The following is a 14,580-nucleotide window of genomic DNA, read 5'->3' as shown; positions in this document are numbered from 1 at the left end:
TTCACAATAGGAGAAATTAAGATAAAACTACATTGAATACCATGTTTCAACTATCAGATTCGTAAAGATCCAGAAGTCTGATAGCACAGTCGTACTGCAGTAGTAGGGAAATGTAATCTCATCCACTGCTGATAGGGAATGTAAATTGGTTAAGTCTCTACTCAGGGTAACCTGGCAACATCCATCAAAATTATAAGTGCACATAATCTTTGACTCAGTAATTCCACTTGTAGGACTTTATTCAACAAATATACTAACACATATGTAATAGGTTATATGTGTGAGGCTTTACGCTGTAGCATTATTTATAATAGAAAAATACTGTAAACAATCTAAATGCCCATCAGTTATAAACTGGTTAAATAATAATAAAGCTCTATACAAATTAATATAGAAGGATCTTCAGGAAATAGTGTAATTGAAAAGAGAAAATTGTAGAATAGTGTGTCTGGAATGCTAGGGAATAAAATAATATATGAGGTCAGTCCGGAAAAAGTCCAGCCATGGTTAATATAATGAGAATGGTTTGCATGACACTGATGTAACCTGGCAGCCAAGGAGAGTTGACTGGAATGTCCATTGTGTGAACAATGATGACTTCACTGTCTTAGTCAGTGGGGGGATGACTTCACTGTACTAGTCAGTGGGGGTGGTAGACCATTGAGTGAGCACGTGTACTATGTGGCCATTGCTTTCAAAATGACCAAGCAAGTACAGCAACGAAACTGCATCAAATTTTGCATTAGCTTGAACATTCCCTTCACAGAAACTATTCATATGACTCAGAAGGCCACAGCTATGGGCAACTGGCAACTGGCAGCTTCATCACAACAACACACTTGCTCATGTATCATAATTGCTGTCAGGTTTTTTGGTGAAACATCAAATCACCCAAGGGACTCAGCCCCTCTACAGCCCAGATTTGGCGCCCTGCAACTTACGGCTTTTCCCAAAACTAAAATCACCTTTTTTAAAAAGGAAGAGATTTCAGTCCATCGATGAGATTCAGGAAAATATGACGGGGCAGCTAATGGCGAATGGAGGAACTGTGTGAGGTCCTGAGGTGCCTACTTTGAAGGGGACTGAGGTGTCATCGTCCTATGTACAACATTTCTTGTATCTTGTATCTTCTTCAATAAATGTCTCTATTTTTCACATGGCTGGATACCTTCTGGACAGACCTTGTATATCTCCATCTGCTTATCTATGTATAAAAGATTCTGGAACAGTATCAAGTAAACTAACCAACCGTAAGTTATTTGTTAAGGGGGACAGGATGGAATGTGTGCTAATGAGGACAAACACGGCTGGGTGGGGGGAGGTAATTTTTTACTTTCTCTGCATTTTTTATTTTTAATGCACTCAAAAATGGTAACACAAGTTTATCCTTTCCTAAAAAACTGTAATACTAGAGTTATATAACTCCATCTTTCTAGACAAGATGATGAACGAGTAATTGCAAGCATTTTCCTTATTTTCTCCTCATACATATTTTAGTTCCTTTGATAAAGAAAATTGATGAAGCAGTTCTTTTTTTCCATTTTTTATTTGTTTATTTTTCCATTACCATTTATCCCCCCAAACCCTCTTCCATTAACACTTCAACTTTCCATCTTTGGGAGGCTTCCATCTGTGTCATTACTATGCTCTGTTCCAGTTTTCAAAATACCAGTTTTAAATACCTTTCAATCCCCATAAAAGCTCTGAGAATGAAGAGCACATAATTCAGATTTCCAGAACAAATTTCAGAAATCAAATTCACAATCCTAGCAGCAGTATGTCAATGCCTGTTTCCTCAATAGTTGGAATCATAATTTTTAAAACCTTGCCAATTTTTATGAATCAGAAATTACATAACATTTAGTTTTAATCTGCACGTTCCTGATTGCTAAACAATCTTTTATTGCTTAATGTCTGTTCTTTTTAAATGTCTCCTTAAGCCTTTTGGCCATTTTTCTATTGGGATGTTGACCTTTTATTAACCTGTAGGTGTCCTTTGTGTACATCTAGCCTGCTGCTATGTATGCTGCAGTCTATGCTTTCTGTTTGTCATTTACCTTTTTATCTTCTTATGCTGTTCCCTGAATGTTCTTAGTTTTAATGTTCCTAAATCAATCTTTTTTTCTTTGATTTCATCCCTTGCTCTTATACTTAAAAACACTCTCATACTGAGCTCAATAAATGTATCCCTAAATTTCTCATATGATTTCCCTTTTTAAGAAACATGCACCTGAAATCATTTCTGTATAAAAATATGAGCCAAGCAAAAGTTTTTAAAATCATGAAAATTTAAATTCCTTCAATCTTTCCTGAGAATATTTCAGAGAAATAAGCTACCTATGTTAATCTGATTAAGGATTTATTTTCTAGTTTAAGATCCTTTCTCCTTAAATGAATAGGCCTTGAACTACAAACTCAGCTGGTCTGATGAAAACAGAAGCAAGCTTAATGCTGTCTCTCATCTCCCTAGATTCAATGGGCAAGAAAAGGGAACCTGGTCAAAGCAGTAAAAACAGCTAAAGCTTCTCACCACTCTGGCAGGTCCAACACAGCCACCAATGTAAAAGAGGACAGCTATCTCTCTGGAACATCTGGATCATCCTTTCCTCAGGAGTGAAACACTTTTCCACCTTCAGGCTCAGCAGGTGCAAACAACAGCAATGACACGTGAAAGTCCTGCTGCCCCAGCTGCTTCAAATAAACAGCCCTCTATTCACAGGCTAGACTTTGTTCAAAGGCTATTAGCCATGCAGAGACTGGGCTGGGCAAAGGAGCCCACTGATGTTTTTTAAATAGATGGCTACAAGTCAGCTATACACTTAGATTTCCAACACAGTATTATTGTTGAAATAAATGATTAAGTTGGATCGCTCAGCTTTATATTTAAATCTAACTGGCTCCAACTAACTTAATTGTTTCATTACAAAGTAGTTTCTGTTATGGGAGCCCCAAAAGGAATCTGTAGAAGGAACTGTCCCAAAACACTTAAAGACTCTATTAATGCATTATCTTAAAAGTATACACCTTGCCCAACAAGAAAAGAATAAAAAACATAAAGGTTCTGAATACAGTACGAAGCATTTGCGAAACATGCATACGATCTAATGTCCGGTCACTGGAATGGTTTAGCCTCTGGTTTCAGGATGTACAGAGTTTAATAATATACAGCTATGACACAAAATGACAAAATTTTTGGTAAGTCAACTACAGTACTAAGAAGACTAGTAAGAACTCCATTCCATCCCAAAAGTTTTTGTCTTAGGTCATCTCTAATGAACCCAGAAGAGTCAGCATATTTCACAGGGGCTAAATAAAACTTTTTAAAAGGTTAACGGAAAAATATTTATGTGAAAAATGCCTCCAAATAATCTTTTAGTGGGTGGATTCGGCACATACCAGTGAATACCTTTGAGCTTAGTCCAATTTTGAATTAAGCTAGAGTTCACCTTTAAGAAACAATGAACCTGTTTTTAAGTAAAACTGTATTAATAAGAAACATGGAATGTGAATACAAAAGAAAGATATTATCAGCTGAACTATATCTAAATATTTTACAAAGTTTTCCATGAGCCGTCAGGAGATCTTTAAAATGCATAATCTTTTTAAAAAAATTGTTCGTCATTCATCTGTAAAAATCTAGCTTTTTATGTGTACACCAAGCATTAAATTGCCCTGTGCTAAATTTAACACAAACCTCACATTACAGAATTACGCTCTCTTGCCCTTCAACATGACTATGACAGCGATTCAAAGGGTAAAAACATGCTTATAGTAGTCTACCTTCAACTGCAATTCAGTCCAATGAAGAAAGCCTGAGAAGCATGCAAAAATTAGGTCCATATTTTAAATCTGCAGGCAATCAAGCCAGGAACCAAGCTATGTAATCACAATCACTTGCAAAACCATTTTAACTATTTTTTAGTTGTAATTGTTAGCAGTTTCTTAGGACTGTAATCTTTAAAATAATATCTTCCACCCAAAAAATAATAATGTCTCCCACTTCAAAAATTAAATGCATATGGTCATGAACTTTCTTTGTCTATGTATAGTTAGGTGCTAGCTATGCCAGATTAAAACTCTCTTCTTTCCCCTAACTCTGTCTTCCTTTCTTTTACCTTTTGTATACTATGGTCCCAAGTTAGTTTCATATTTATCCAAATAATGTTTTGCTAAAAATCTGATCTAATTACAATTTGTGAAGTAGAGTTTCACAAAGAAAACACGAAGAAGAGTCACTTTATGATGACATTCCATTTTTTGTAAAGTAATATGTTACCTTTTCAGATGTTACTCAGGAAAGGCTAATCATTTTACAAAGGTTACATAATTAAAGATTGTCAACATTTAAAATAGTATGCATAACTCTTTTTTTAATGATCTATAAATGAGTTTTGGGTTTTTTTGGTATGCATAACTCTTAACAGAGCACACTGAATAATAAGATGTACAATGAGTTTCTCCAGGTCAGAAAACATGCCAGCAAAGCGGCCAGCACCAGCAATCTCAAATTCCTATCTCCCCCCATATGTGCCATCCTGCGAGATCCCCGCTCTAACCGCTGCCTGTAAAACACCAACAGGTATTCTTAACAGGACACAAACCACTCAGGGAAAAATTTCAAACTTCAGGAACTAATTAAGTAGAAGTGTATGGTACCTAAATGTACCATAATACATGAATTTAAATTAAATTTAGGTAATGGAGTCATCACTTGAGTGATCAGTTCCTAAGAAGAGAACAGTTTCTTCCCAATGATGTCTTTGAGTAGCTACAAGCTGGCTCCAGAGCATTCTGGGGTCCCACTAGACAGAACTAGACCATTTCAGAGTCAGGCTGCCCTCATCCTGCCTGGTACCCTGAGGCAGGGACCACTCAGTGCTCACAGGGAAGGGCCCTGGGACCAGCCTTCTCACCCCTCACAGTTGGGAAGGGGTGAAGTGAAAGATCATCCTCCTTTCAAATTCTCAGTGTGAACTACTGCAGACAAGAGGAATTTTAAAATGTATACAGCACAGTTAAGTTTTAAGCTGGTTTCAAACAGCTTTATCACATCAAAGATTATACAAATCTTTGTATTATTCATTCTTACATATTTCTGATCACTGAACCTCACTGGCCTCTTTGCTCCCTCTTCTCCCACTTGCAACAGATTTCCCAGACCCATTAGCAAGTTAAAAATCAACAAACACATAAAGCTAAGAGCCAAAATATCGCTGTTTAATGATAGAGTTTGCAGGTTATTTATAATGTGATTTCATCTTAAAACTGTCAAGCTAAGAGCTGGCTTCCAGCCCTGACTGGTGGGGTTCAGTGGGTTGGGTGCTGTCCTGCAAACTAAAAGGTGGCCAGTTCGATTCACAGTCACAGCACATGTCTTGGGTTGCGGGCCAGGTCCCCAGTTGGGGGTGTGCAAGAGGCAGCTGATCAGGCACATGGATGTTTTTATCCCTCTCCCTGTCTTTATCCCTCCCTTCCCTTCTCTCTAAAAAATAAAATAAATAAAATCATTAATAAAAGAAAAGAACTGACTTCCATGTTCAAATAAATAATGTTTATATTCTTTGAAAAAATGTCTAGTGCCAAAAGTAACTATTCTAGTAAACACTATATATTCTTTGGACACCATGTGCATGCAAAAAACATCTGACAGATAAAAAGCATAAGAACAGAGTTTTGGACAAGCCTACCCAGAATTATATATGTTTATTAAATAGGAGGGAGAAGGCACAGAAAGAAATTACACTCATTACATGGTTACTAGAAAACAGGTAGTGTTCTAAGTAAATCGTATAAAACTGAAATCAATTCAATGCTTCTTACACTCCCTTATCAAGTAATTATAAACCTGTATATTCAAATATCAAAGGAATTAAACTCTGAGAATCCTAAACTGTTTCCATTTTTCTTTGGGGTACCTGTTAAGCTATCACATTCATTTACACACACACACACACACACACACACACACACACACTCTTCTATGATGAATATATATATGTTTATATAACATATGATCAAAGGTTCAGGACCCTATTAAATTATTTCAATTATTTCCAGAAAGTAACTCATAAATTCCATTACATCACTGAAATATTCTTTCCAAGGGGCTAGTTTTAATGATCCAAAAATTCAGTTCTTCTAAGCATGCTTTGGTAAGTTTATTACTATTATGCATCAAGAGAAGAGCTACTAATATCAAAAACTAAATTATGACAATTTACAGAATGAAGTTTATTTGGCATCCAGAGGTTATAAAGGAAGAAAACTGGGAGTGGAAATGACATGGCTCCACTGGACCTTCCCTTCATAGGGTCTGCACTGGCTGTTTGTTTTGTTTTACTGCTTTATAGTAAAATGGTCACTTCAGAGAAAACAGATGTTTTTTGGGAGAGGTGGGGAGGAAGTTAAAGATAAATGTCTATGCTTCCAATAAATAACAGCCTTTGAAAAGAAGAAATAAGCTGAAGTGGATTTTTAGGCATCTTTTAATAGTGTAATTAGAACGCAATTGTGAGCAACTTTCTTCTTACATTTCTGATATTTTAATATTGATTTTAGTGTGCATTGGTGGTTTAGTGGTATAATTCCCAATAGTGATTTTAATATTAAAAATTCTAATGACTCAGCACAATGTGGAAAAAAATGTTTATTGCAATGTTAAACGAAAAGAACACAGGACAAACTTTCATCTACATTGTAGACGAAATCAATCATCCATACCTACTTTCCCGTGGGAGATGGAGGGTACTGTCATATGCAATGCATGAGGAAAATCTAAATGGAGATAGTGGTTGTGGCTGACTTAGAACGTTGATGTAAGACAGCGTGCAGTTGAATGCTTAGGGCATCATGCTTTGCATTAAAGTAAGACAGAGGAACATTCTGAATTTTAAATAGTTTTAACAATTGACCTTTAATTGTAAAAACAATCAGCAGTTCATTAAAATCCTGATGTATCTTCACAATAGCAATGGATAAAAGTCATAAATAGTATTTGATATGGTGGAAATAAATCTCCACAGATATCTAAGAAGAGTAAAGCAAACTCTTCCCTAAAAAGGCATAAAATTATTGTACATTCATGTTTACTAAATAATTATTCTCAGTCTTGAAAACCATGGACAGCGCAGCTCTCAGATTATCTATCAGAAGAACAAGAACACCCCTGAATATTTCTGATCTGTATTTTGAACAAGGATCATACAATTGATTTTGCAATACTTTATTTAGATTATGTGTGAACTTAATCTATTTTAATTAATAAAACTGAATAATTTTTAATGTAAAAAATACAATTATGTAAAAATTTGTTTATCTAAAAAGAATTACAACTGCAAACATTTGTTTTTAGAGTGTAATGACTTGTGGATAATTGTTTTTCTTTTTTGATTCTTTAATCCTATAATTACGTTGCAATAAAACAACTTTAAAAGAAAGAATGTCATCACTATGAATTAAATGGTCCACTGTCTGCTATGGCTTCTCCATATTAAGAATGTGAGCACCTATGTCTTCTAGCAATTCCACAAAAGCAAACACCACAATGTCCCTATACCCCCTGTAACACCAAATATGGCATCTTGAGCCCCGACAGACCCAATAAATAATAACCAGTGACTTACTAGTCACTGAACCACCAATAAACACCAGCATAGTTAAAAGTGAAAACTTACTGTTATTTGTTGGTTCAGGAAAACCAGCCTTTGGACCACTCCATCCTTTGTTTTCCCCTGTCTGAAAGATTAAATCAATTGTTAAAATCCAGAGAAAGAGACTATTCAAAAAGAAATAAGTAATCAATTAAGCAGGGGCAAAGGTCTCTCACATATTCTGCTTATTCCCTCCACCTCTGTCCCCAGGACTATGGGCACAAGAGTAGTTACCTTGAACAGTTATTATCTAACCCTTCTCTATATTCAAATCTGTTTTTTATGTGTCATTCTACTTTCATCCTCATTTACATTTACAATTTAAGTCATCGAGGAAGTCCCATATTTGTTATATACACCTACTATAGGTGGTTAAAAGTAAACAATTCTTATTCAAATAGTAAACAATAATCTATCACAGTGCTAAAGAGACTAAAGGAGCTTCTTTATCCTTCTTGAGGACAAATTAACAACAGAAATATTACTATGCCTGCTCTGGAAGTCCTTTTTCTCTTAAAGATTTTATTTATTTTTAGTGAGAAGGTAAGGGAGGAAGAGAGAAAGAGAATTGATGTGAGAGAGAAACATTGATTAGTTGCCTCTCACGCCCTCAACTTGGGTCCTGGCCTGCAACCCAGGGATGTGCCCTGCCCAGGAATTGAACCGGCGACCTTTGGTTTGCAGAATGATGCCCAACCAACTAAGGCACACCAGTCAGTGCCTGGAACAGTCCTTGACAATGATCATCAAATATTGCCAATGACATATACAAAAAATTGACAACTTAACCCTAACTTTAAGTAAAATTTGTAATATCCTGAATTTCACCACATAATTTGACATACGTTTGGTGTAAACTTAGATAGTCTGAAGTAGTAAGTATATAATCAAATTAATCAGTGACATTAACTGATTATGTTCTTTTTTTTGTGGAGCTGATATTATTGGTGCCAGGTACTTCAGGAAAGACAAGGTACATTTCCTATGATAATCATCATTGTCAAAGACCAAATGGATACATTAAATCCAGCTGTAAAAAAAAAATTACAATTCTAGCACATAGTTTGCCACTTGTAAAGGATGGAGGAGGCATAAATGTAAAAATGCAGATCTATGTTGGTGGGGAGGCCGGGGAGACTCCCACTTCTATGTTCTGAGTGAAGAACAAGATGAGATCATAGAATGAGGGGGAAGCTGATCAAGAGGAGTTATAAGCTGGAAAGTATAAACAGTAGGGAATAAGTCACTTTCATGAGGGAAAGAATAGACTGATGAAAAGAAGGCAAATTCACAGGCAAAGTTGGTAGTAATAAATTTAGCATTTCATGCAACATTTCTTAATTCCTCTCCTTCTACTAATAACCAAGGTTATTTAAATATTAGATTATATTCCTTATGCCTAATTTTTCCTCCTTACACTGAATCCCAAGTCTACTACTCTCTCATTTCTACCCTAATGCTATAATGAGACTGCTTTTGTAAGGTTTAGGCTTAAACCCAGCAGAGTGAACACAAGGAAGAATCTCTTCCCTCTCCCAAAACATCTCTAAATCAATAATCCAATAACCCAAAAATTTTCTCTCCCTCTCTTCTCCCCACTCCCTGCCCCACGAATATGAAAGGAGTCAACAGCAGAAGAGCAAAGTCAAAGTTTAGAACCTGGATAGCAGTGAAAAAGCTGCACCTGACTTCACAGATGTCAGGAGGCTGCATTCAACAAAGAGCTCACAGACGGTAAACTGATGTGAGCCCTGGGACCCCAGACAGCCTGCAGAGTTAGAAGTACACCTGTTTCTTCTAAAGATGTACCCTGGAAGGTCCTAAAACAGGATGACTGTTTGGAAGTCTGTCAAGGGCCTATGAAAACTCCAGGTTGCCTGGCTGACCCCAAGCAGACAAATTTCCTTCAAGGTTTCTCTTAGGCTAAAACACAGAGAGTCTGGACACCATGGACAGCTGAGGGTGAGATCGCCACCCCAACACAGCAGCGGGGAGATGGAGTCTGAAGCTGCATCCCGCAAGGTAAGGGCCCTAGCTCCCTTCCTCATCTGGGACTCAAAAGACAGCACCCAGGCTTCTAACCCAAAGGAATGGCAAAGACAATATGGGGAACAAAAAAACACCCTTCAAAAACAGGTTTAAAGAATCCTCAGAGACATAAAAAATTATTATACCCATTAAACAAGAAGAGGAGGCTATAAAAAGGAATATTGTGGAAATAAGGAAGAGCTCTGGGACATCAAAAATATAAAGAGCCAAAGTAAAAAATTTCAAAGGAGGGCAGAATACAAAACTAATGAAATCTCCTAGAAAATTGAACAAAAAGAAAAAGATATACAAATAGAAGAGAAAAAGACAGGAAGGAAGGGAGAAAGTGGAAGGATGGATGGAAGGAAGGGAGGGATGGGAGAGAGGGAGGGAGGGAGGAGGGTGGAAGAGAGAGAGAGAGGGGGAGGGAGGGAGGGAGAGGGAGGGACGGAGGGAACAAAACCAGAAGATCATCCATAAGACTAACATACATCACAGAAGGAAATAATAGCAAAAATGGTATGAAAAAAATTATCAAAGAAATAATATAAGAAATTTCCCAGTCTAAAAGTATATCAACTTCTACATTGAAACTCAAGCATCCAAAACACTTTATCAAAAATACACTCATAAAGTCAATCATCCATGACATTTCCAAACCCTTGGGAAAGTGTGAAGAGGGATAAAAAATGTAAGTTTCATATTAGGCTGCAGAAGCAAAGGGCACTGGAGTTCCCAAAGTAACACTGGGAGGCAGAAAATTCGGGGCAATGTCTTCAAAACCCTGTGAAAAAAATATTTCCATTTTATAATTATATCTCAGAAAACTATAAATCAAGTACGTACTTGGGAAATGTAAAGGAATTTCAGACATGCAATCAGAAAGCTACTAAAAGTATGTGCTCCATCAAAACAAGGAAGTAAATCAAGAACAATGGAAACTGTCCAGAAAACAGGCAACTCAACAAAGGAGAGAGGCAAGGAAATTTCAGGATAGTGATGAAGAGACAAAAGTTTTGAAAAGACCCTTAAAAGAAGAGATACAAATGGGGAATAAACACGTAAGATAATCAACATTACAGGGAAATGCAAATTAAAATCCAATGAGATAACATTATACATCTACTAATATGATCAAAACCAATAATATCAAGAACTGGAGAAGATGTGGGGTAATGGAAAGCCTCCAATATTGTTGGTGGGAATGCGAAATGGTACAGCCTCTCTGGAGAACATCCTCACAGCTTCTTCTAGTTACACGTGGACTTACTACACAAATATGTACATATAGAATATAGTAGAATATGTATATATAAAGACTTACACATAAATCTTTATAAACACTTTATAATAGCCTCAAACTATAAACAGCCCAAATACCTGTAAAGAATAAAATAATAATAAATGCAACATCACAGATAAATATCAGCAACAAGAAGCCGGGCACAAAAGGTTACATATTACATGATTCATTTTATATGATATTCTGGAAAAGGCAAAATTATAGAGACAGAAATCAGATCAGTGTTTGCGAGAGGATGAAGACAGAGGAAGAGATTAACTACAAATGGGCCTTAAGAAACTTTTTGGGACAACAGAAATGTTATAAATCTTAATTGTGGTGGTGGTTAATGAATGTATACACACACACATGCACTAACATATTGTCAAAACCACTGAACTGCACTCAATAAATCTGAATTTTTTTAAAAATAGGGGTATTTTAGTGCATATACACAGAATTTCTCTGTGAGGGTATTTATTTTATTCTTATTAAATCTTCATATAATAATCACTATATTTCAGACACTATTCTAAACGCTACACAAATATTAACTCACTGTAGGAGATGCATTTAGGAAGAGACAGAATCTAAGTGTCTCAGACTAACATTTTTTAACATACGAGACTTTTTTTTTTTACTGTTTATTGTTTTGTGATATTTTAATTCTTTCAACCATGTACATTTCTTGCTTATTTAAAAAAAGAGAAAAAACTTCTAGCACTTGGCTACTGTAAACTGTGCTTCTATTAACATTGGGGTGCATAGGTTCTTTCTGAATTGGTGTTTCAGGATTCTTAGGGTATAATCCCAAAAGTGGAATTTCTAGGTCAAAAGACAGTTCCATTTTTAGTTTTTTTAGGAAATTCCATATTGTTTTCCACAGTGGCTGCACCAGTCTGCATTCCCACCAACAGTGCACTAGGGTTCCCTTTTCTAAGTGCCCATCAGTAAATGAGTAGATCCAAAAACTACGGTACATTTACACGATGGAATACTATGCAGTAGAAAGAAAGAAAGAACTCCTACCCTTTGCAACCACATAGATGGAACTGGAGAGTATTATGCTAAGTGGAATAAGCTAGGCAGTCAAAGACAAATATCATATGATCTCACCTGTAAGTGGACCCTAATCAACAAAACAAACAAGCCAGCAAAATATAACAAGAGACATTGAAATAAATAACAAACTGACAGTAACCAGAGGGGAAGGGGGAGAGGTATAACAGGGGAAAGAAGGGTAAGTATAGTCAAGGAACATGTATAAAGGACCCATGGACAATGTCAAAGGGAGTTAGGATTGAGAGTGGGAGGTAGGGGTAGGAGCGGGGGAAGAATGGTGGGGGGTAAATGGAGATAACTGTACTTGAACAATAAAAAAATAAAAAATAAATACTAAGCACTGCAAATTAAAAAATAAAAATAAAAATAATAAAAAAGAGAAAACAACTTTTTTTAAATATTGCTTTTGTGTAAATGTCCCATAGTTGTTTTATCCACTCATCTACTGATGGACATCTGGACATTTGGGCTGCTTCTGTATCTTGGCGATTGTAAATAATGCTGCAATGGAACATAGGGGTGTTTACATTCTTATTAGTGTTTTTGGTTCCTTCAGATATATTCCCAGGAGTGTGATCACTGGGTGAAATGGCAGAAAGGTTCTAATCTTTTTTGTTTTTACACAATGGAATACTACTTGGCTATAAAAAAGAAGAAAATTTTACGCTTTGCGACAGTATGAATGGACCTGGAGAACATTATGCTAAGTGAAATAAGCCAGTCAGAGAAAGACATGTACCATATGATTTCATTCATGTGTGGAATCTAATGAACAAACTAAACTAACAAGCAAAATAGAAATAGGCTCATAGATAGAGAGCAGCAAGACAGCTGAGGTAAGGGGAAGTTAGGGGGTGAAGGGATTAAGCAAAAAGGGAGAAGGACTCATGGACATGAACAACAGTTTGGTGACTGAGTTTGGTGAACAACAGTTTGGTGAAAATACTGAGGAAAATATAAATAAATACTGCTTTTGAATGTTTTTAATATTCCCTAAAGATCTTACTGACAAGTCAATGTACTTGGTCCTCCCGTTTGATCTCGGCCTTGTCTGGCTGCCACCGCTTTCCTCGTCATTCTCTACTTCTCCCTCTTCCCAGGTAAGATACCAGGCATATTACCTGCTCCTGAAGTCTAACCACAGACACTCAAGGAATATCTCTAGTGTCTTTCCCCACGCTCACCACCACTGCCTTAGTCCAGATCCTCAGTATCTCTTACCAAACAATGTGACTACTCATCCTGCTCACATTGATTCACTCCATTATGTTTAGGATTGTTCTTTGAAGAATACAAACCAGATGATGTCTCTTTCACGTTCAAATCTTAAGTTAATAATTCTCTGAACTCTTTACTTTGTTATTATTGAATTTTCAGATTCATTATCATGTTCTCTAGATGCCAGGATGCTGTAATTTTTGTTATATGATTAAAGCTCCTCAACCCAACGCTTACTGCTCAGTTCCTTGAGAGCAGGGACCAAGTTTCAATCATTTTGTCTTCAGCTGTAAGTATTTAGCCGTTAGTGGGTGCAATGGTTAACTGTATATGTCGACTTGTCTAGGCTACTGTGCCAGATATTTGATTCAACATTATTCTGGGGGTCGCTGTGACAATGTTTTGGGAGAGACATACATTTAAATAATTGAACATTGAATGAAGCAGACAGCTCTCCATCATGTGGGTGGACCTAATGAGTTGAAGGCTGACTAGAGGAGAGGCTGACCTCCCGGGAGCAAGAGGGAACTCTCTAGGAGAAATGCACCTGAACTGCAACACCTGCCTGAGTCTCCATTCTAACTGGCCTCCCCTGCAGATCTCGTACTAGTCAGGCCTTCACCACTGCGTGGACCAATTCCTTAAAATAGGTCTCTGTGTGATGCCTATCTATCTATCTACCTACCTATCTCTCTATCTACATACATGTGTGTGCACATGCATGTATGTACACATGTATACATGCACCTATCCTGTTGGCGCTGTTTCTCTGGAGAATCCTGACTAATAATATAGTGGGTAGGAAAAAGTGTTTTTTAAATTAATGCTGTTTTTTGTTCTGTTTTGTTTTCACTGAACTTACAAATTATTGTCTGAGATTTATCCTGACATATTTTTATAAATTACTCACCCGGTTTAGGTCAATATAAATGTGTTAAGTTAAAACAACATACACACAATATAAAAACTATAGAAACTGGAACACATGTTAGGTTTCATGTTACAAATATTTTTAAGGAAGAAAATGCATTACCTACCTAGGTTATAAAAACAACTGAAATCTCTAGCAATACCACACAGACAAATAATTTTTTAATCACTAAAAATAATTGCCTACATATTCCTAGTTGCCTTAAAAAGAAAAGTATACCTAAATGTTTTTTAATAGATGGTTTTGTTTCTACAGGAATGTGTTCCTGCAGAAACTGAAAATGTCTCTGAAACAGAATCCTTAGGTAAGAAAATGGGATGGAAAAAAAGCAGATTGCTTTTGAGAGATATAATTATTCAGCCTGTTTTGTGAATTTTCATACAAAGAAAATGTTAATAATAATTTCTACA

At 36.3% G+C, this 14,580-nt stretch overlaps 1 protein-coding gene across 1 annotated transcript in view; it reads right to left on the bottom strand.

Moving 5' to 3' along the window:
* The window catches only part of STAU2 (staufen double-stranded RNA binding protein 2), a 317,711-nt gene that overhangs the window by 161,294 nt on the left and 141,837 nt on the right, over nucleotides 1-14,580 (bottom strand). The window contains exon 13 of the mRNA XM_054595602.1: nucleotides 7,674-7,734. Coding sequence (XP_054451577.1) covers nucleotides 7,674-7,734 — 61 coding nt within the window. The remainder of the gene's footprint in view (nucleotides 1-7,673; nucleotides 7,735-14,580) is intronic.

This window comes from Pteronotus mesoamericanus, unplaced genomic scaffold, assembly GCF_021234165.1.
Source record: "Pteronotus mesoamericanus isolate MK-2021 breed Mesoamerican mustached bat unplaced genomic scaffold, CSHL_Meso_final scaffold_54, whole genome shotgun sequence".
NCBI classification, from domain to species: Eukaryota; Metazoa; Chordata; class Mammalia; order Chiroptera; family Mormoopidae; genus Pteronotus; species Pteronotus mesoamericanus.
Note: the sequence above shows the minus strand (reverse complement) of the source record. Positions and strands in the feature narration are given on the sequence as shown.